At 39.5% G+C, this 23,032-nt stretch overlaps 1 protein-coding gene and 1 long non-coding RNA gene across 2 annotated transcripts in view; both read right to left on the reverse strand.

Annotated features, from left to right (window-relative positions):
* Positions 1 to 3,921: 3,921 nt before the first annotated feature.
* LOC132521481 (uncharacterized) lies at positions 3,922 to 10,997 on the reverse strand. The gene is made up of 3 exons (XR_009540916.1): positions 10,368 to 10,997; positions 9,479 to 9,605; positions 3,922 to 5,343 (listed from the first exon to the last, which is right to left on the reverse strand). It is a non-coding gene; the product is annotated as an uncharacterized LOC132521481 (long non-coding RNA).
* A 7,912-nt stretch (positions 10,998 to 18,909) lies between these two features.
* The window catches only part of ICE2 (interactor of little elongation complex ELL subunit 2), a 67,815-nt gene continuing 63,692 nt past the window's right edge, over positions 18,910 to 23,032 (reverse strand). The window contains exon 17 of the mRNA XM_060151165.1: positions 18,910 to 20,800. Coding sequence (XP_060007148.1) covers positions 20,678 to 20,800 — 123 coding nt within the window. The 3' untranslated portion in view covers positions 18,910 to 20,677. The remainder of the gene's footprint in view (positions 20,801 to 23,032) is intronic.

The following is a 23,032-nucleotide window of genomic DNA, read 5'->3' on the forward strand; positions in this document are numbered from 1 at the left end:
GGGAGACACAGGCTGTCTCCAAGTCCCCTACATTATATGGCTTAGAGTCTCACCAATCATAAAGCTGTTATTACCTTGAGCCTTGTTATATGCAATCAGTATATAATAATGTATTATATTTGAAGACGTGGCCAGAAGAGGAAAAAGATTTATCTGGAAAACCCAACATCCAAATAATAGGAGTTCTAGAAAGAAAAATAGGCAAAATGGAGGGGAGAAAATCACGAAGAAATAACTGAAGACCATTTTCTAGAACTGAAGGCTGAGTCTTTAGATTGAAAAAGCTACAAGAAATGGAAAAACAAACCCAAGGCACATTAACATGAAATTTCAGAACACTGGATGGGGCCAGGGAGAAATTCCTAAAAGATTCCAGAGAGATTAAAAAAATAAGTCATATATGAAAGGTAAGAAAGGAGAATGTCATGATAAGACTCAGATCTTAGTTTCCAAATACTATTCCCCAATAAATGGTCCAGTTCTTAGAGAAATGGCTGGTTCCAGAGGTGGGACAGAGAGAAAATACATGATGGGCTTTGAGCTAAATGACTTATGGGAACATATCAAAAAGACACAAAAGCCAACTTGAAGGGGTTCTCACTGGTTAAAATTGGGGGCAATGTGAGCATCATATTGAATAATGATAGGAACTGATGATACACATTGAATAGTCTGATAGTAAAACAGAAAATACACAAAGAGGGGACAGAGAAAGCTCTTAATTAGAGAAGAATGCTAACTTATAGATGTATCAGGAAAGATAAATATAAAAAATCATTATTTTGCAACTAGAATTCCATACCCAGCCAAACAATAAATCAAGAATGCATGCATAATTAACAGTTTTCAAAAATGTTGTTTATGCCTATGTGCCCTGTGTTAAGTTTCCCAAGGCTGCCATAACAAGTTACCACAAACCTGGTGGCTTAAAAAACACAAATGTATTCTCTTGCAGTTCTGGAAGCCAGAAGTGTGAAAGTGAGGTATCAGCAGGGCTATACTCCCTCTGGAGGCTCTAAAGCTGAATCCTTCCTTGTCTCTTCCAGCTTCTGGCAGCCCCAGTCATTCTCTGCGACTGCATCACTCCAATCTCTTCCTCCATCTTCACAAGGCCCTCTTCTCTGTTTCTGCATCTCCTCCTCTTCTGTCTTTCAGAAGAACACTTCTCATTGGATTTAGGAACAACCTAGATAATCGAGGATAATCTCATCTTGAGATCTGTAACTTAATTACATCTGCAAAGACCCTTTTTCCAAATTAGGAAATAGTCACAGATTCTGAGGCTTAGGATGGAGACATAAGCTTTGGGGGCCCACCATTCATCCCACTATACACCCCGTCTCAGGAGACTTCTGAATGATGTACTTCACCAAAACAAGAGAATAGAGCAAAAACTGGAGCATTGGATCCAGAAAACCAGGGATTCAATGCACAAATAAGTGAACAGAATTCCCAGAATGATGGGGAAGAGAGAACTTGGAACAACAGCTGTGCAGCAGGCATACAGAGCAACCAGTCTAAGGAATTCCCTGGCGGTCCAGTGGTTAGGACTCCGTGCTTTCACTGCCGAAGGCCCGGGTTTGATCCCTAGTTGGGGAACTAAGATCCCACAAGCCGTGCAGCACGGCCAAAAAAAGAAAAAAAAAAAAAAAAAAAAAGAGCAACCAGTCTAGCTTGGAGAAGAGGACCAAAGGCTCTAGCACAAATGCCTCAGAAAGAGGAGGAGGAAGAAATTACCCCAGGTGTTTGAACATACTGAGAAGACATTAACAGCTTCACTGGGTGGCTTAGGAACGAATTTGTGAGCGTGATAAGAAAAACTATTGATATTAAATAAAAAGCTCCAGGAAAACAAAAAATTATTGCAGCATGCTATAAACTGAATGTTTATACCCTCCCCACATTCGTATCTTGAAACCTAACCCTCCATGTGAGGGTATTTAGAGATGGGGCTTTGGGGAAGTGATTAGGCCATGAGAGCAGAACGCTCACATGGGATTAGTACTTTTATAAAAGAGGCCAGGAGTAGAGAATGGACTTCAGGACATGGGGAGGGGGAAGGGTAAACTGGGACAAAGTGAGAGAGTGGCATGGACATATATACACTACCAAATGTAAAATAGACAGCTAGTGGGAAGCAGCTGCATAGCACAGGGAGATCAGCTTGGTGCTTTGCGACCACCTAGAGGGGTGGGATAAGGAGGGTGGGAGGGAGACCCAAGAGGGAGGGGATATGGGGATACACGTATGCATATAGCTGATTCACTCTGTTATACAGCAGAAACTAACACTGTAAAGCAATTATACTTCAATAAAGATGTTAAAAAAAAGAGGCCCAGGGAATTCCCTGGGGGTCAAGGGCCCAGGTTCAACCCCTGGTTGGGGAACTAAGATCCCACAAGCCTCGTGGGTCCTCACCAGACCTTGATCTTGGACTTACCTATCTCCAGAACCGTGTGAAATAAATTTCTGTTGCACATAAGCCACGCAATCTATGGCAGTTTGTTATAGCAGCCCAAATGGACTGAGACGCAACATTATATTCTCCAAAGATGACCACAGTAATATTTCCCATCCCAGATGCTCTTCTAGAATTTTGCCACTTGACCATCAAGAGGAGGAGGGTATGCCCAGTCCCCTTGAATCTCATGATCTGCTGTGACTTATTTGACCAACAGAATGCTGTGTGACTTCTGAGGCTAGATCCTGATTGTATTTCTACCTTGTTTACTTGAGACATTTGCCTTGGAATCCAGCCACCATGCCATGAGGAAGCCCAAGCAGCCTATGGAGACGTTCCAAAGTCTATACCTGACAGCCAGTGCCAACCTGACATCTGTGTGAGCTCTCTTGAAGGTGGACCATGCCAGCTAAATATGAGTGGAGACAAGCCTTTCCCACCAAGCTCTGTCCAAACTGCAAACTAGTGAGCAAAACAAATTATTGTTTTCAGAAACTAAATTTGGAGCTGGTTACTTATGCAGCAATATATAGCTGAAACAGTTGCCATGAGAAGGAAAGGTCTGTTTTAGTTTGTTGGTTTGGTTTGGTTTGGGTTTTTTTGCTCTGAACACCCTTTTTTCTCCTACTTCCTTTGCCTAATACTTGATGTGATGTCTGGAGCTCCCTCGGTTACTGTGGACCTTGAGGAAAACTGGAAGATGGAAACTAGGCACAAAGGATGGAGATCAAAAAACTTGAGGATGAAGACAAAAGCACAGGGCAAAAAGTCAGGAGGAGGCTGCTTTCCTGATGAATGTGAAACCATCAATTCAATCCTGGACTGCTTTCCTCCAGATTTCTTGTACATGAAAGAAAAAATAAATTTCTACCTTAAAGTACTTACATCCAGTCTCTGTTACTAACAAATAAGCTTAACTCTGATTTATATAGAATTGATATAGAATTCTTGTGTAAAGATGTGACTTTTAGAACTATTCACCTATATAACTTAGCTGAAGATAAATATTAAAAGAGGAGGGAAGATGGAAGGGAGGGAGGTAGAGAGGAAGAAAGGAAGGAAGGGAAGGAGGGAGGGAAGGAAGGAAGAGAGGGAGGGAAGAAGGTAGAAGAGAATCAGAGAGACTGAGTCCGTGAACGAGAGTGGGGCTTGGAGTGAACCACATTTTCCACAACATATATACAAATATTACTTAGGTGCTAAGTGTCTGGAAAAATCCTAACTAATTCTGTAATAAAAAATATATCTCTTAGCCATAAGAGTTTGCTTAAAATAGGACAGTATTTTTCATAAAATAAAATGTTTAGTGAGTATGAAAACACACATAAAGATAACTACACTTCAAATGTTTTCATCTTTATTAAATGTCTACTAGATACATTTTGAGTGTTTCAATATTTTTATACTTTAAAGCCCTTACAACTCCTGAGTTAAAAAAAGTCAATTAGACTAATAATACTAATTTGACTCTAGTTTTAAGTTAATAGCTATGTATGTACATTTACATATTTATATATGTGTGTGGGTGTATAAATGTGTATATACACACACATGCAAATATATGGAAGGATATAGACCAAGCTGATATTGATTAGCTCTTGGGAAAGAAGAAGATTGGTGTGTATGTGTAAAGGAGAATGCTCACCTTTTATACACTTCTTTATATTATTTGATTTTTGTTAACAATGAATACATATTACTTCTATAATTTTAAACATAGATGAAAAAAGAAATAGTGAAAAGAGGGCTTCCATCTTACACACTAAGATTATAACAGCCTGTGGCAGGCTTTGGGGAAAACTTCAATCTTCTTAATAGTATTTTTTCAAATATATTCAAGAAAATACAATTAAAAAACTATAGAGTAAAAATTGGATATCACAGCACCCTCTGCAGAAAACACTCAATACAGTAAAATTTCATTTGATTTTTTTTTAAACCAACATTTCTTTTTTTTTTTCTGGCCACGCCGCATGGCACATCAGATCTTAGTTCCCTGACCAGGATCGAACCTGTGCCCCCCACAGTGGAAGTGCAGAGTCTTAACCACTGGACCTCCAGGGAAGTCCCTCATTTGATTTTGATTCCTCTAATCATAATTTATGATAATATAACTTAGGTAGGGCCAAAGCTTACACATTCATATACTATATAGAAAAAATAAAAAGGTTTGCTAAGCAAGATAATATAATAAATAAGATACCTCGTGGCATGAGGTTTATGGGAAGGGTAGAATAGACTTCTTTATTCACGTAACCTTTGTCTTATTTGCAGTACTTCTTTATCCCATGGCACTATGGCTGTTTACATACCAGGCTGTATCATTAGACAGGGAGCTAGCTCCCTGTTCGTCTTTCCAACTCCAGCACCTCGCCCAGTGTGGGCCCATGACAGGCTCTGCATCTTTAAAGACCTGACTTCGCTGGACTGTACTCTATCGCTGAGTCCTGTGCTAGTCATCATCAACCCCAGGAAGCAGAGGTTTTGGTCTGAGCTCCTATCCTAATTGAGTTTACTTGGACAATTACCCAGGATCTATGATTCTGTTTCTTACCTGGAAAATGAGGGGCTTTGACTAGAAAATCTTCAAATTCTCTTCTAGCTGTAAAACTCAATCCTTAATATTCAAATGTAACTCATTTAGGCACATTAACGTCTATAGGCACATGGATGTTACTAAACGTAAACAGGTCTTATCTACTCATTAAAACAGACCCAACAGGGCTTCCCTGGTGGCGCAGTGGTTAGGAGTCCGCCTGCCGATGCAGGGGACACGGGTTCGTGCCCCTGTCCGGGAAGATCCCACATGCCGCGGAGCGGCTGGGCCCGTGAGCCATGGCCGCTGAACCTGCGCGTCGTCCGGAGCCTGTGCCCCTCGAGTACTGCAAAAAACAAACAAACAAACAAACAAACAGACCCAACAGGACTTCTAAATGGAAATACGTTGAATAACAAAATTATATCTCTTTGCAAGGAGATCAATAGATTATTTTTATTAAATACAACTGGCCAACTTCTTTCTCTGCATTCCATTTTTGTAGTTGGGAAGAATACCCCTTGCATAACTGAATATATCCATATAAAGTTGTTGTTTTCATTCAGAGTCTTTGGGTCATGAGACCCTAACATGTTTTTAGTCCCTAAGTTATTCAAATGTATAGCTGTGACTGAAAAAATCACTTTAAAGTAAAATAAGTCTGTTAGAATATTATCAAAATAAAATAACAGGCAACTGTTGAATATCTCTAATGTTGTAAAGGAATTTAGATTTCTAATAATGTGAACCTGTGATAACATACTCAGATAACTAGATATGGGGATTTACATTGGGGATATACAGATGCTATCAGCATTGATAAGGTTCTAAGAGTCCTCCCCATTTTGTAAGGGGACATTGGCAAAGAGCAAGCAGTATGGAGCCGGTTCTGCAACCCAAGAGGCCAAAGTTGGAGCAGGGATGCTATGAGTCATCAAAAGTTGGGGGAGAGCTAAGCTAGGTATCAAGGGGGAAGGTGAGAACACTATGATTTGTTAAAAATTTCAAAGGACAAGGGCAAAGTCTGAACAGGAGATAAGGCCAATGTTCTGCAGCTGGAACGACACAGAAGAAGTAGGAGGAGAGCAAGAAGCGTGGTAGACAGGCTGCAGGTGAGGCTGAAGTGGCATCCGCTTGCCTCTGTGGCCCAAGCTCATGTGATACCTGGGGGTCAGCCTTGGTTAACATGAAGAGCAGACACGGATGCTGAACTGTCTCTGCCATTGCTTCAGCCAACAATGCAAAAAAGGAGAACAAGAAGGAGGAGAAGAGGAGGACGATGACAGTGGAAGAGAGCATTGTGAGGGAGGATACTGTGCGACTGTGACACAGAGAGAAAGGGATTGACAGTCTGTACTCCTGACCTAGGCATACCTATCATCTCTTATCATCTCCACCTTAGTCTCTGCATCTGGGAGCTAGGCATTTTAGCCCAGATCTTCTGTGAGGCTTTTGCTAGCTCTTAAATTTATAAGACCTTGCTAAAAACAGAGTTTCAAATTCTGTAAGACTCCATTAAAACAATCACTGAAAGATTCATAATCCGACTTTATTATTCAGGCAGTAGAATTTTGGTTCAACTCCTCAACACTTTGGCATCTGGTTTTCCTGGGGCCCTTGATAAGAATTCCTGATTGCTTTCTAACAGGGTGGATCTCAGGACTGTGTTAGAAGCAAAAGGCAAACAGATGGGTGAGCTGCTCTAATCAGCTCTAGTTGCAGTATTTTCCTTTTGTCTTTTCAAATGAGAGGTTAGTCTTCCCCAAATCCCAACGCTCCACTCCCTAATTTGGAGATAAACCAGATGATTTCACTGGTCTTTCCCTTCTCTGGTTTCTATGACTCATCAACTACAGCAACCAGGGTGGGGTTAAAAAAAACAACCCTAATATTCAGGTTATGCCACAGCTCAAAAGGAAGGAATCTAAGAAAAGCTGTTAAGATTGTAAAACAATGAAAAAAAAATATGACTCACAATACTCCTAACTTGTTAATCTTTCCCAGGAGGTTTCCCTATATCCGGTGTCCCCATCTTTTCTCTTTAATTATCAATTACATGAATGTTTTGTTTACTGTTTTACACATATTTTTCTATGAAATTAGTAAAATGCTTAATCTAGTATAGATAGAAGCCTACTTGATTTTGATCACTCATGTCCCTGAGAAAGCTACCAGTATCTATCTGACTATAGAAATCAGGGTAAATTCATTTAATTTAACCAACATTGAGTATCCACTATACACCAGGTACTAGGGTAAGACTGCATAGCAGATGTGTAATAGGAGAAAACACATTAACTCTAACTTCAAGATCTGATGGAGGTAAATGAGTAATTGTAATTTAACAAATGTATCAGAAATGAAATCAAAATGCTAGGGGAGCCCAGCAGCAGTTAACCCTTAGAGGAAGGAAGTAAGACAGTCCCTCTTGGTCAATGCATTCACAGTTACTCATAGCTATTTGAAGTCATTGTGCAATCATAAAACAGGAAATGTACCATATACCAAAGTATTCCATATCCATGGGAGGCGTCAATGTAGAGAGATGTGGCTGTTAGTTTTTAAAAATTTCATTCCGGGGACTTCCCTGGTGGCGCAGTGGTTAAGAATCCGTCTGCCAATGCAGGCGACACGGGTTCGAACCCTGGTCCGGGAAGATCCCACATGCCATGGAGCAACTAAGCCCGAGTGCCACAACTACTGAGCCTGTGCTCTAGAGCCCGCAAGCCACAACTACTGAGCCCACATGCCACAACTACTGAAGCCCGCGCACCTAGAGCCCATGCTCTGCAACAAGAGAAGCCACCGCAATGAGAAGCCCGCACACTGCAACGAAGAGTAGCCCCCGCTAACCGGAACTAGACAAAGCCCGTGCACAGCAATGAAGACCCAATGCAGCCAAAAATAAATAAATAAAATTAATTAATTTTAAAAAAAAGAAAAAAAATTTCATTCAATTATAAAAACTGGTAAAGAGGATTAGTCACTGGAGAAGGTGTATATTTATTTAATGGCACCATTGTCTAAACTGTGGAAATATTTTTGGAAATTCTCCACTTAAGTATTTCCCTCAGAGCCTAAGGCAAATCCTGGTCACTTGGGAGGAGTTTTGAGGAACAGCTAAAGGACACTCTGAGACAAGGTCCATGACTAAGAGAGCAAAAAATAGCAGGAGGAGAGAATACCTCCAACTAGGATTAAAAACACATGAAGGCGTGATCGGGCCCTCGTTTGATTACATTGTTCAATGGACTCAGTAGTACTTTTTTTCTAGTTTTAAGGAAATTTGATTGTTCTGATATGAGTTCTGAAGTGGATATCTATCAGCCCAATAAAGTTTTCAGAGTTCCTGAGATGCTAAATATTCAAAATTATGTAATACTATTTAAAAGTAATGTTTTTGGTGGAAAATGTCCAAAAATATACTGGATTGAGGTGGAATCTTCAATAATGACATATCTATGGACGAGGTACTTATATAACAAAAAAGATTCTCAAAAACTCAATATTCCCATGGGCAAGGGAATAGCCAAGTTTGCTGCAGTTTCTAGTGAATGACATCAGCCTCCTGTAAGTCTCCAGCAAAATGAATTCAGTTAATACCATCAGTCCCTTTCCCCTTCCAGAGCCAGTGGTATGCATGTGGGCATTCTGGAGAGCTGGAACAAACCTAGACAGAACCCCAGAGGAAAAGGAAAAGGCACAGAGTTGGTGGATACAGAGCTGCCCCAGAGACCTCTACCAGCCAGTTCTCACAAAGGTTGACTACTCTCCTGGAGCTGCAGTTATTCTTCCTTCATAAACAGAAATCATTTCTCAGAATTGTTAATATTGCTTTTGTTAGTCTTTTAACAACTTGGTCTATTTATAAGTTAGGAACATAAAAAAAAAAATCATCCACCTTGTATTGTTAAAAAAAAAAATACATGAAGCATGAACACACTTGATACCAAACTGAAAAGGAATGGGGGGCGGGGGCATGTCCTGAGACCCACATGGGTTAGCAATGTTGGTCTCCATATTAAGTTTTAACGGGTTAAGGTCAATTTTCTCTCTCAAGGCTGTAGTATCCATTTTAAACGTTTAAACATTAACATAAATATCACGTAAACATTGAAACGTTCTGGGGAGGAGGTCATGCTGTGATTTACACAGATTCTCAAGTCCCTGAGGGAGGGCAACTTGGGCTTCAATTTGGGCACTGCTGCTTGCCTCACTTTCTTTTTCTTTCCTAGACTCCAGACGCCAAGCTTTAAAAGGTTAGGAGAGTCCAGCTAGGTAAAAGTAACATTTAAAGAGTTAACCATCCTTTATTAAGCGACCTTCTTGGGAGGATACTACCTTTTTTTTTTTTTTGCAGATTTAGAATCCACTTCCAAGTGATACAACTGGAATTTGATTCCCCAAAGAACAACTTTTGTAAAGGAACCCTTATCCCATTTAGCTCTGAGCCCTAGAGGAAGGAGAGGCATCTGACTTACCTTGTGTGAGGATCTGTAGTACTTATTATCCATTTCTGACGTGTCCAACTCCAGTAGATTTAAGATCTGCACCTTCTATCTCGTTGGCTCGGCCACATTCTCACAAATCTGGCAGGCATATTTGGTACTGCAGAAACAAAAGTGAACAGATTGCCGATTAACGTTGATCACCATAACCTCAGGTTTAGACTGAAAAATAGCCTCCCTTGATTCCCCCACCCTCAGGCTTCCCTACTGTCCATTCTGCCTCCCAATCTATCTGACATATTACTGCCATACTTTCCATTATAGAAGTTTAATCATGTTGCCCACCTCGACTGCCACCCTCATTAAAAAGCTTTTGATTACTCCCCATCTCAAGACAATACACTCTGTTTCTGAGAAGGCACTCTAAGTTCTCCCAAGTACACTTTCTTAGGTTCCTTTTGGTCTCTTCACCGTAGTTACCCTGGGCGGGCCTTAGGCACCCTGGATATCCTGCCATTACAACATGCTGTGCATGTTTCTATCTCTGCAGCATAGATCATCCTTTGTCCCTGAGCTTGAAATTTCCCTTCCAGTCTGACAAACTCCTTTCAAGTTTTAACTCAAGTGACATCTCTAATTGATGTGATCTGACAATTCTTCACATTTATACAGTGACTTGCAGTTTAAAAAGAACTTTTATATCCATTATTTATTGGAAGGCCACTAGAGCCTGTAGAATATGCTGGGAAGGCATCAAATTTTGGATTTTACAGTTGAAAAGACCCAGGCTCAAAGAGGGGAGAGAGACAGCCTTAGCAAATGGTGGAGTTGAGACTAACTCAGTGCTCTCTGCTACCCCCTCATCACTTGCCTCTTCCAACAAACTCTGGACTGGCTACTTCTAAGACTCAGCCTCTCTTACCTCTCCAAGTTGCAGCTGACAGTCTTTAACATTCTGAAGATTTCCCCAACTGCTGGACGTGAATTAACTCTAGCAGGGGCTCCTGGGAGGCAGAAGGCTTGGCTGACAGCAAACTCAGCACTCCCTCATATGCAAAATGACACTTTGGCCTTAGGCACTTAGTAAGGTACACAGTCCTTGCTCCTTAAGAGTAGAAGTTTTCAGGCACTAGAGTGTAGCATTAAAAAAAGCCAAACTGAATTAGGGACTGACCTACCACTTTATTAGCTTCCCAACATACACACATATACAAAGACATTCAGGCCTGATGCACTGTGATTTCAGTCTCCCTCACCCTCTTCCCGAACTCAAAAGAACTCATTGTATAATTGGACAGAGACTATTTCCAGCTGCCCACTGCGGCACTTGGGAAACTATAATTTGCATCACTTTTAGTGGGGCAGAGGGCAGATAATATACTTGTAAAATGTATTCAATTATTTATTTTTCACATTAGTAAAACTGCTGTTTGCATATTGTTGGGACCCAAGACTAGCTGAACATGAAACACAAACTCCATAAAATACATTCTATTTCTTAGTTTTATAGAAATGTTAACTTTCTCATTCAATTAAACAAAGAGATTGTAATCACTTTATTACCTATTTCGGACTCATTTCTCACTTTCAGTTGAAAACTTTCAGGAGTAAATTTAAATATTGTCTCATGGAGGATGATGCAGTCAGTAAGACTGTTCCTGGACACAACATCCTATTTATTTGCAGTCCTATCTAACAGGCTAAAATCAAAATACCTTCCTTACAGTTTAGTTTCTGCAGTCTAAGTTGGGCGGAATTTTTGTTGAAAGAGCAGTTTGCAGACTGGGGAGGAGCTGAGTTTACTTGGCATTCACACAACCCCAGAGCTGTGGAGCAGGCTTCTTTTCAGCATGCTGGTGACTAGACATGGGTCTCACTCTTTGACAAGGGAAGTTTGTTGTTTTTTGTTTTTCTGCCGCAGAAAGAATCACAGATTACATATTCATGTCCAAACAAGTTTTGGGTGCTAGATAGAATGTTTTTAAGAGGTTTTAAATACAGTGTCTTCCAAATTGTTAAATCTAACCTGAATTTATACTTACCTTGTTGCTCTTAAATGACATATAGTAACATTGTGAGCTAGACAGTATTGTAAAAATGTATCCAAAACATGGAACTTCAGTCTTTCTGGATAGGTGACTGGCATGGCCTTTAATAAGCACAAGTTTTAATTTTTATTATTTATTTATTGCTTGCTTGCTTGCTTGTGGGATCTTAGTTCCCCGACCAGGGATCGAACCTGGGCCCTCAGCAGTGAAAGTGTGCAGTCCTAACCACTGGACCACCAAGGGTTTCCCTAAATACAAGTTTTTAAATTTCTTTTCTTGTGCAGGGCTCATAGCTGCCCATAGACTTGCCCTTATGAGTAAGGGATCTAAGACTGAGCTAGAGACAACTTAGCCGCATGCTGGTATATGGCGAGGTATCAGCACAATTTAGGTGTTGATGCAGCATCTGGAGGCTGCCTCGCCCTGTGCTTGGTCTTGGGTTAGACACACAGCTGTATAAAAACATAATTGTTGCCTGTGAGAAGCTTACGGTCTGTTTAGGGACTTTTGCAAAATATTTGAAAGAGAATAATATAGGTAACAGCTGACATTCAAAATTTGTGGTATTATAATAAGTACAGTAGGAATTTAAAGCAGAAAAGTTTTGTTTTTAGGGTTTTGAACTGTAAGGAAAATTTCATGCCCGGGACCCTAAAAACAGGAGTGCCTGATTCCCCCACCACTTCATTTAGATTCTTCTGTCTTTCTGCCTGATTGATTATTCAATCTAATAGACTTTTCTCTTCAGTCTTCATCCTCCTTGACCTTCCTATAATACCTGACACTGAACAACACATTTTTCACAAACTTTTCTTTGTTTTTAATTAATTAATTTTCTATTTATTTCTGGCTGTGTTGGGTCTTTGTTGCTTCATGTGGGCTTTCTCTAGTTGCGGTTAGCAGGGGCTACTCTTTGTTGCAGTGCACAGGCTTCTCATTGCGGTGGCTTCTCTTGTTGCAGAGCACGGGCTGTAGGTGCATGGACTTCAGTAGTTATGGCACACGGGCTCAGTAGTTGTGGCGTGCAGGCTTCAGTAGTTGTGGCCCACGAGCTCTAGAGCACGGGCTCAGTAGTTGTGGTGCCCAGGCTTAGTTGCTCCGCAGCATGTGGGATCTTCCCGGACCAGGGCTTGAACCCGTGTCCCCTGCATTGGCAGGCGGATTCTTAACCACTGTGCTACCAGGGTAGTCCCTTCACAAACTTTCTATTCTGAAATAATCTCAAATTTATAAAGAAGTTGTAGAAATAGTACATATAGCTCCTATATACCTTTCACCAAGCCACCCTGTTAACGTTTCTCTGCCCAAGTCCTCCAATTTGAGACTAAGTTGTAGACATGATGTTCCATTACCAATTTTTACTTCAGTGTTTATTTCCTAAGTACAAGGCATGCTCTAACATAACCACAGCAAAGGAAATTAACATAGATACATTACTACCATGTAATCTACAAACTCCAAGTTTTGCTGGTTGTTCCAATAATGTCCTTTACTGGACTATACATACAAACCAGGATTATGAGTCCCATTAACTTAGTCTTTAAGTAAAACAGTCCTCCAGTGTTTCTCTGTCTTTCATGATCCTGTCAGTTTTGAAGATTGCTGACCAATTACTCTACAGACTATGCCTTTGCGTTTCTCTGGTATTTCCTTATAACTTACGCATATTTGGCAGGAACATACCACAAAAGGGATGCTGTGTTCTTCTTCATGCATACCTAGAAACACACATTGTTAATTTGTCTCATTACTGGTGATATCAACTTTAGTTACTTGGTTAATAGTTTCTGCCAGGTTTCTTCAGCATTAACTAGTAAGCATGTTATACTTATTAATAATAATAACTATCTGGCAGTGAGGTTCTTTAAGACTATGAAATATTCCTATTTGCCATCAAATTTTCACCCACTGCATTTATCCTTTGATGATTTTTAGCTTTATTATTATTATAATGGTTGCAAATTGTGACTTCTCTAATTCCATCATTAGAGAAGTCCATCTAGATTAATTGATTGGCATTCCATCTAGATTAATTGATTGGCATTCTACCACATAATATTCTCTTTTGCCCCATTTTTAAATTCACTCATATCTGTATGAGCTTGTGGACTACTATTTTACTCAAAGAATTTCAATCTGTTACTCTCATTATTTCATGCTCAAACTACAACCGACCTGGGAACTCCTTTAAGCTAGCTCCTGTGTTCTTTTGACATGCACTCATCATTCGTTGAGCATTTTCACACTTCCAGGTTCATCTTACAGCTTCCCTTCCCCATTCTTGGAATTAGTAATTTCTCCAAGGAGCCCCAGTTTCTTTAAGTGAAGAATGGGACTTGGAAACCAAGATCTGGGTGCTGGTGCTAGGTGTGCTCATTACTACTAGAGTGCCATTGCTTCTAGACCCTATCAGCAGAATTAGGAAATATGTACGCATATGTACACACACACATCTATGTCTCCATCTCTCTATATATTAAGTACCATGATTTCATTTCCAATTCCAAACCAATACTACAGGGTTTATTCTTGCCTTTCTCTTTCCCATTATTCTCAATGTATTTATTTGTTCAATTAATCTGGTATGTAACCAAACTCCTAGCCCCTTGACCCAAATAAAGCGGAAGTGGAAGAAAAAGAGTTTAAAAAAAAAGCCATCTTGGTTGCAGAAATGCCCCAATTTTTTGGTATGTCAGCCCAAAGGTGGGTCCCCACCTTCCTGTTTCTTTCTAAGTTGCAGACCCACATTTTCAGTCTATAGGTTCTGTAGGATATCACCTTAATTGTACTGCCAACATTTGGTTGAAAACATAACTAGTTGTCTGTTCACCCCATCCATGTTCTCCGATATTTTCATACTGTAAAATAGTATGAAGACTTTTTCCTTTCTAAATAAACCTTTATATTGTAATTCCTAAAACTGATCATGTCATCTTGCTCAAAAAGCCTTCAATAAATCTTCATTGCTTTTATTGATTGATTGATTGATTTAATAAATTTATTTATTTTTGGCTGGTTGGGTCTTTTTTGCCACGTGCGGGACTTCTCTAGTTGCGGTGAGCCGGGTCTACTCTTCGTTGTGGTGCATGGGCTTCTCGTTGCCGTGGCTTCTCTTGTAGAGCACGGGCTCTAGGCGCGAGGGCTTCAGTAGTTGTGGCACACGGGCTCAGTAGTTGTGGCTCGCAGGCTCTACAGTGCAAGCTCAGTAGTTGTGGCACACAGGCTTAGTTGCTCCACAGCATGTAGGATCTTCCCGGACCAGGGCTCAAACTCGTGTCCCCTGCATTGGCAGGCGGATTCTTAACCACTGCACCACCAGGGAAGCCCTCTTCATTGTTTTTAGAATCAAATCAAACTATCTGGAAATAACAGTCAATACCTTCCGCTATCAAGCTTTAACTTACCTCTTCAACTTCATCTTCCATTTATCATCCTTTACCTCCATGCTTATTAAATAAGCATATTCGTTATTTCCTAAAACTAGCTCTTTTCATAAGAATTTCCCTCATGCCCTAATGCTTTGCTTCCTTTTAATCCACATTGATATTTTACTTGTCTTTCAAACACAGCTTAAAAGTCATTTCTACCATGAGTTTCTCTTTACTTCCATGTATCCCTTTTTCTTACTCCCTTCACTATTACGTCACTTGAATATTCTGCTCTGTATTATAGCTAATTGTGCATACCTATCTCCCCAACTAGATTAGGTAATACCCTTAAGGCAGAAACCAATCTTATTTATCTTTAAATCTCAAGAGACTGGTATAATGTATTACAATAGATGCTCAAATACACATCATCAATTCAAAAGAGGACAGGCAAAGTTTTGAGAGGCATGAATAAATGCAAGCAGATGTAGCTTTACGTGTAAAAGCATGCAGGTAGGGACAAGAATGGCTACTTTTTGTGTTGGTAAAGCCTGACTGGAGCAGATGTTGCATTAATGCAGGGCTTGGGAGAGAACTGAGACCCATGGCAATGGTGTGGCACTGCCTTACTGGAGTGTGCCTTTTAAGACTAACATGCAAAAGGGAAGGAGTAATTCAAGCCACTAACCACAGATTCTTTAGGTTTCTTCACTTTCAAAACAGCAATTAATTTACATCCAGGCTTCCCCCCAACCCCAGTTCCTTAGAGAATTAACCGGGTTATACCATGCACGTACAACAATTAAAAACTAACCCATGGTAGGTCCTTGCTTGATCACTTTCTAACAGTAGCTCATATACTGAAAGCAAACATACACGCCAAAGTAACTGAATCTTCCTATTTGTTGAAGCAACCTGGAGACCAATCCTAGAAATATATGTCTGGGCCTCGCCTCTTTCAGTAAGCTTTGCTCAGCAGATCGGACCCAATCCCCAGATAGATGCTTGTGTGTCTGCCCTTATGTACTTTGATAAAAAGTCTGGACGCTAGCCGCGGGAAGACAGCAAGAGTGGAAGGATCAATGAAATGCATACCCTTTATTTCCACATCTCAGTGAGAAACTCGATAAATCCTGACATCAAATACTCTTAAGGTTTGATTAAAAAGTACCTACCATACTCAGCCATAAAAAGAAACGAAATTGAGTTATTTGTAGTGAGGTGGATGGACCTAGAGTCTGTCATGCAGAGTGAAGTAAGTCAGAAAGAGAGAAACAAATACCAAATACCGTATGCTAACATATATATATGGAATCTTAAAAAAAACAAACAAACAATGGTTCTGAAGAACCTAGGGGCAGGACAGGAATAAAGATGCAGATGTAGATAATGGACTTGAGGACACAGGGAGGGGGAAGGGTAAGCTAGGACAAAGTGAGAGAGTGGCATGGACTTTATTTTATACTACCAAATGTAAAATAGATAGCTAGTGGGAAGCAGCCGCATAGCACAGGGAGATCAGCTCAGTGCTTTGTGACCACCTAGAGGGGTGGGATAGGGAGGGTGGGAGGGAGACCACGAGGGAGGAGATACGGGGATATATGTATATGTATAGCTGATTCACTTTGTTATAAAGCAGAAACTAACACACCATTGTAAAGCAATTATACTCCAATAAAGATGTTAAAAAAAAAGTACCCACCATATGCCTATAAAACATGAAAAACATCTTAATATCTCTACCAGCATGTCCATCAAGAACTTCATATTTAGCATGTTGGTAATAAAATATTAAAAAGTGTTCTCTCCCCTCTCTACCTTAAACCTGTGCCTCCTTCTATTATCTCTAAAACGTTCACGGTGTCCAAATACAAAATCCAAGTAGAAATGGAAAGGAATAGGTTAACTTCCTTTGCAGTTGCAAAAGAAGATCCAAACAGAGCTATTTCCAAGTTTTGCAATAAAGATTTTCATTGTTTCCACCTCACTTTCTCATTCCTTAACATTCATAAATCTGACTTCCACTGTAGCCACTTTAACGAAACTTCTCCTTTTACTGAAGTTCTATGGTTCTTCCTGGGGCTCTATTCATGGTCCTTTCTTCATTTCACTCATTACTGCGATGTCATCCTTTTCTCTGATTTCAATCACCACAGATGCACCAACAATTCCCAAATCTGTACTAAAGAGATCAGGCTTCTCTCTCTTGAGTTCAAAACTCAAATGAGCAACTATCTTTGACACCAACTATCTCTATGTCAGATTTAACATGTCGGTAATAAGGAATTTTTTAAAAGTGTCCTCTCTTTTTCTCTCCACCGTAAACCTATTTCTTCTGTATGCCTAAAATGTTCATGGCATTTGTGAAGGTTTAAAAATATGTTCACTAAATCTTTTTATACTCCTCCCTTCACGAGGTGAAGCCTGAGTGTGGACTTAGTGACTTATTTCTAACAAGGAGACTATGGCATAAGTGACAGTATTTGACTTCCAGGCCTAGGCCTTAAAAGACACTGTGGCTTCCTCCTTGCTCTGTCTTGGATTGCTCTCTCTGGGGTAAGCAGCTGCTACGTCAAGAGGACACTCAAGCAGACCTATAGAGAGGTAGATGTGGTGAGCATGAGGTTTCCTGCTAACAGCCAACAAGAGACTGAGAACTTCCACTGCTACCACGAGACAGCTTCCTTGGAAGCAGACGCTCCAGGCCCACGCAAGCCTTCGGACGACTGCAGGCCTAGCCAACAGTTTGACTGCAACTTTATGAGGCCTTGAGCCAGAGGCACCCAGCTAAGCTGCACCTGGACTCCTGACCCACAGAAACTCTGAGATAATAATTATTTGTAGTTTTAACTAGTAAGTTTTGGGGTAACTTGTTATGAGGCAATAATGGCACACCGAGACCCAGAATCCAAGGAATACAAGTGGTGAATGGAAACGACCATTTTAAGTGAGCTCTCTCCCCACTCTAATCACACTCCTCCTCGTACTTTCTCAGTAAGTTATTTACCCAGTATCCATATGAGGAACCTGGAAGTCATATTTGACTCTCCCTACCAACTATATCACCAAGTTATCATTTTTTTTCTTCCATCACTTGAGCCCATCCCTACTTTTTTTCTGTTTTTGCCGCACCACACGGCATGTGGGATCTTAGTTCCCCGACCAGGGATTGAACGTGCGCCCCCTGCAGTGGAAGCACCGAGTCTTAACCACTGGACTGCCAGGGAAGTTCCCCATCCCTACTCTTATTGCTTTAGTTCAGGGCCTTTACCATTTTTCAATTTTGGTAAGATACCTTTGCAATTTTTCTCCTTCCCTATAGTCTTTCCCAGCTCCATTCCATTCTCTAGATTAATGCCAATAAGAACTTTTTGAAGAATATATCTGATCATGTTATTTATTTTTATTAAAAAATCACTACTGGTTCCCACATTGCACAGGACAAAATTCAAATGTCATAGCATGGCACGTCTGTCGTGTCCTATAGCTTTTTCTCTCATCTCCACGTTCACAGCCTACAATCTGGCCATCTTTCGCCTTTGCATATGCTGCTTTCTTTCTGTGTGGAAGATCTTTCATTCTTTCCTTATAACTCTTACTCTTTTTTAAAAGACTCAGCTCAAGGTTTATCTCAGAACCTTCCTTAATTATCAGGTCCAGATTAGATGACTTTCTTATAGTACTTTATCAGGGCACTTATCACATAGATCAGCATGTGTCTTCCACTAGAATGTTAGCTCCTGAGGAAAAAAGAAATCTATCCTCGATACCTAGACATTCATTTATTCCTACATTCAACTTATATCTACTGAGCAACTACAATAGACACTGTATTAGGTGTTTGTTACACACTAGTGAACAAAACAAATATGCCCTACCCTGGCATAGCTTGTATTCTATTCAAGAAGAAAGACAGTAAGTTAAATAAACAAATATTGTGATATATGAAAAAAGAATTTTATCAGAGGGTAAACATAAGGACCTACTTTAGGTTGTGTGGCATACAGTACAGATGCGCTCATACATTTACTGAATGAAATGTTTATACCTTCACCTCAGAGATATAAGTGGGTCAGGCTCATCACATCCTTGCCAACATTGAGTCTGTTTTTTTTTAAATCTTTGCTCATACTGTCAATGTCACTTTCTTGCTTATACATTCTCAGTACTAAAAATCAAGAAAAAGAACACAAGACAAGATCAAATATACATTAGAAAAAAGAGGCTTGATAAAGCACAAGTGGAAAACAAAATCTAGCTTTATATTATCACGGTTACTCAGATAGATGGCTAAGATAATTTCAAAATAACCACCTGTAAGATCACACATTTTACTAAGTAAAAAGTATACTAAAAAAATGAAAGCCAACTCTTTCTGGTATTCAGAAGTCTGAAGCAATCATTGTTTAGTTTTTTTAAAAGAGCAAATTCCAAGGGAATCCCTGCCTCTCCCTTGGTTCACTGCCAAATAACTCACAGCTGGAATATTTCTGGGAAATATGGGTATGTGACAAAGTTAAAAAAGATCAAGACCACTGAAAACCAAGCTCAATATTTTAAAATGGGAATGGCAGGATGAGGAAACTATATATTAAAATGCATAAAACAATTTTACTAGTAATTGCTCATTAATTTAAAAAAAATTTTATAACCAACCAAAGAAATCAAAACTTGGTAGTAAATAAAATACTTAACTGCTATTTATAACAGTTGAGAAGGTTTCTAGGACTAGTTTCTTATATTAATATAAAATGCATAAAAAATTCCAAAAACACAGCAAATATTGCCCTATATTACAAAGCTTGTATTTTACAAAAGATGCACATATTTAGTGCACATTAAAGAAGAGGAATACAAAAGTTAAATAAGTCCATCCCTTCTTAAGTCCATCCCTTCTTAGTATTGACTATAATAACATCAATTGATCATGCCTTTTTCCAAATTCATCTCCACGGTCTTGAAAAATTTAAATGAATCAGTGTAGATGAAGAAAAATACCTTCCGTTTTACCACACATTAGCCTTGTTGGTTGAAATATGAGATTTTTCTGGAAACTATACTCATCTCTTTGCTTTTAGTAGCCTATTTCAACACTTAGCCAGGATTTGTGCCAAGAGATAGAGGCATTCGTCACCGAACCTGTTACACCACAAGAGTTTTTTCTTTTTAAACTGATGACTGCCCAATAAAAAACTGTTAACTTACTTGTGAATTTTCAGAGGCAGAGGGTTTTTTATTTTTTATTTTCCTTTTTGGCTTCTGGAATGGAATTTCACCAAGTTTTTCAAGATATTAACTTCTTTAACCTGCATCAATCATCATTTTAAAGTAGTATATAAAAACTGTCAAATGGGTCAGAAATAAGGTTTATGTAGTTCAAAATTATCTCTGACAGTGGCAAGATTTAACCTTTTGAGCCAACCTCAACAGACCGGCAATACAACTCAAATTATTAACATAATACATAATGATAAATATTGCTCTCGCAAAAGCAAATTGTTTTCCTACTTAAAATTTTTTGCAAAAGGTCTACTATAAAAATATTTTCTTCTCTCTTTATTTCCCTGCCACGATAATGTTAAACCATATCTGGAGTCTCCTCAAACATCAGGTGTTAAGAGCACAACATTCCATTTTAGTTGGATCACTGCTTCACATAGTCAATGTGTATTTTCAAGGCACTATAAAAACTCTCAAGAACAGTAAAAGAAAAACATTCCTCTTGCCTACAGATCTTTCAGGTATATTTCCCCTCAAACTTTTCTAAATTGATTGTTGTGATAACTGGTTTTTCTTCATTTTCCATGGTACAGTCCTTAAGTTATTTTTCTTTTACTTGGAGCCACTCCTTCATTTTCAACTTGCTGAGCAGGCAGACTTTTGGTTTCCATGGAAACTGAATTCCTGCGGCTGCGGGTAGGCATTCTTGTTCCACCAACCTAAGAGATGAAGCAAAGAACAGGATGGCTTAACATGTTTACAACGTTCTTAAACACAGTCAACTCTATTATTTACAAATGGACTAATTTCCTTGCAAATGGTCCTTTATATATTTTTAATCCCTAGCCACTTAACTGCTTCTAAGCAAGCTTTAACCTGACAGAGTTTTAAAGTACGAAACTTTCAAATAACAATCAGGGAAAGAGATACATCAGGGTAAACGGAGAGAAGTGAAGAGGAAAACCACACTTTGTGCTAAATTTGGGAAAGTTTGAAAGCTAAATGAGAAAATGCAGGAATGACAGGCCTTTAGAGAAATGTGCTTACAATAATGAAACTGAAGGGCAGGAGAAATGAAAAATAGGAAGGGAGGGAAAGGAAATACAAGAAGGTCAGAGGTGGTAAAGAGAGAGAAGAAATTATGAAATGGAGAAAGAGAGACAGAGTAAGAAAAACAGAAGAGTCCAAAAAAGGAGGATAAAAAGAATAAAAGGGAAACGAAGGGAAAAGAAAAAAGACCCCGATTTGAGTTGAGAGGCTGGAAGAGCAAGAAAGAAAGAAAGAAAAAGGGAAAGGAAAAATTGGAAGGCAATTACAGAGGATGGGAAAAGAGGAAGAAGGGAAGCAGGGGGAAGAAGCTTTGTTGGGGTGCTGGTTCTACCTTAATATCTACTCTTCCTCAGCACAAGGTGCTACTCAATCCCACTTTCTAGCTCACACAGTCTAGGGAAGAAAGAGTGTATTTTTAGGATGCAATCCCTTGCTAATTGCAGTCCCACTGAAGATGAGGTCTGGAAATACTGTCATCCCCTTGGCCGCTGGAAGAGTATAAAATTTTTAAATGGGGTAATAGAGAAAGCCAGGCATTACAGAGAAGGACAAAAGCTGTACAGCCTGAAACCATTTTCCCAGAACTTGTCCATATCTACCTCTATTTTCTTTAGTGACCTTGCACCCCCTTCTATTTCTTCACATCTTCTCCAGTGTGTTTCAGACCTGGAAATGATTGTAATTCCAATCACACTCTCTCATATTCCTTATACAACAGAAATATTACTAGCATTGCCCCAAGAGGCTACTGGCTCACTAAGAATGAATCAAACTCCAGCTACCCTCACCTAATATCTTGTCTCTTTAGGGGCATTTTTTGGTTTACAATTAGATGGTTAGAAAAGACAAATTTGAGTTAGGGTTTGAGTCTGCCAGTCTGTCTGTCTGAATCTGAAGAACTTTTTTAACATACAGATTAAAAAATTGCTGTGATTTTTAGATTATGTATACCACTCACCACTCAACTGGTATTTACTATAAAAGTATACTGACCACACTAATTATATCTACCACATTGCAAGCATTTTGACCCTATATGTGTATGTGTGTATGAGCATGAGTGTGTGTGTGTGTGTGTGTGTGTGCGCGTGTGTGTGTGTGAGAGATCCATATTTATAGCAGAAGTTGCGGAAGGAGAAAAGGGATAGGCACAAGGCCATTATAAAAAGACTAGAATCATAAGTCTGGAGTAGCAAAGGAAGCAAATGGGATCCTCCTATTAAGCTCTGCTTGATGCAAAAAGAGGCAGACACAGGCTTTACTGGGGTATCTCTCAGGATTAGTGCTTAAGGTACTACTACACAAAGGTGACATCTGCGTTCAAGTGGACTAGGGACTAAGGAATCGTATTAGAGGCAGAGATATCTGTCATATGAGTTTTTACATCATGAAATAAGTAGATCATTTCTGTTCCATATAAGATCTTACGTCCCAGGGTTTCCTGAAGCTCTTGTCATTTCCTTTGCTGCTAAAGCTGGAATCCCTGTCTGTGCTTATTAGCTTGGTAGGATTAGAAAGTCTCATTCCCATGGCCTCGCTAGGAGGAAGTAAGGGAGAAAGATGGGGGCAATTCCTACATATGTAGGACCAGATTGTAGGGAGATGTGTAAGAGATCACCAAAAACTTTCCATGGGCTTAAAAAAACATCAAACCAAGCACTAGTTAGCTAATTGTCTACTGTACCTAATGTTTGGCTGTACAACAACCTGGTCCTAGACAATCTCACTAACGATTTGTCCTTGGACTGAATGCATGAAATATCTTCAAAAAAACACAAATCAACAAATGCTCAGCATATACATAATTAAGCTGTTTATATTTATGTGGTCAAATCCTGAAAACATGGAATTGTGTCAAGACATTAAACTGTTCATTTTCACTAAAGAGGAATAAGCCACTC

The sequence above is a fragment of the Lagenorhynchus albirostris genome, chromosome 1 (genome assembly GCF_949774975.1).
Source record: "Lagenorhynchus albirostris chromosome 1, mLagAlb1.1, whole genome shotgun sequence".
Classification (NCBI taxonomy): Eukaryota; Metazoa; Chordata; class Mammalia; order Artiodactyla; family Delphinidae; genus Lagenorhynchus; species Lagenorhynchus albirostris.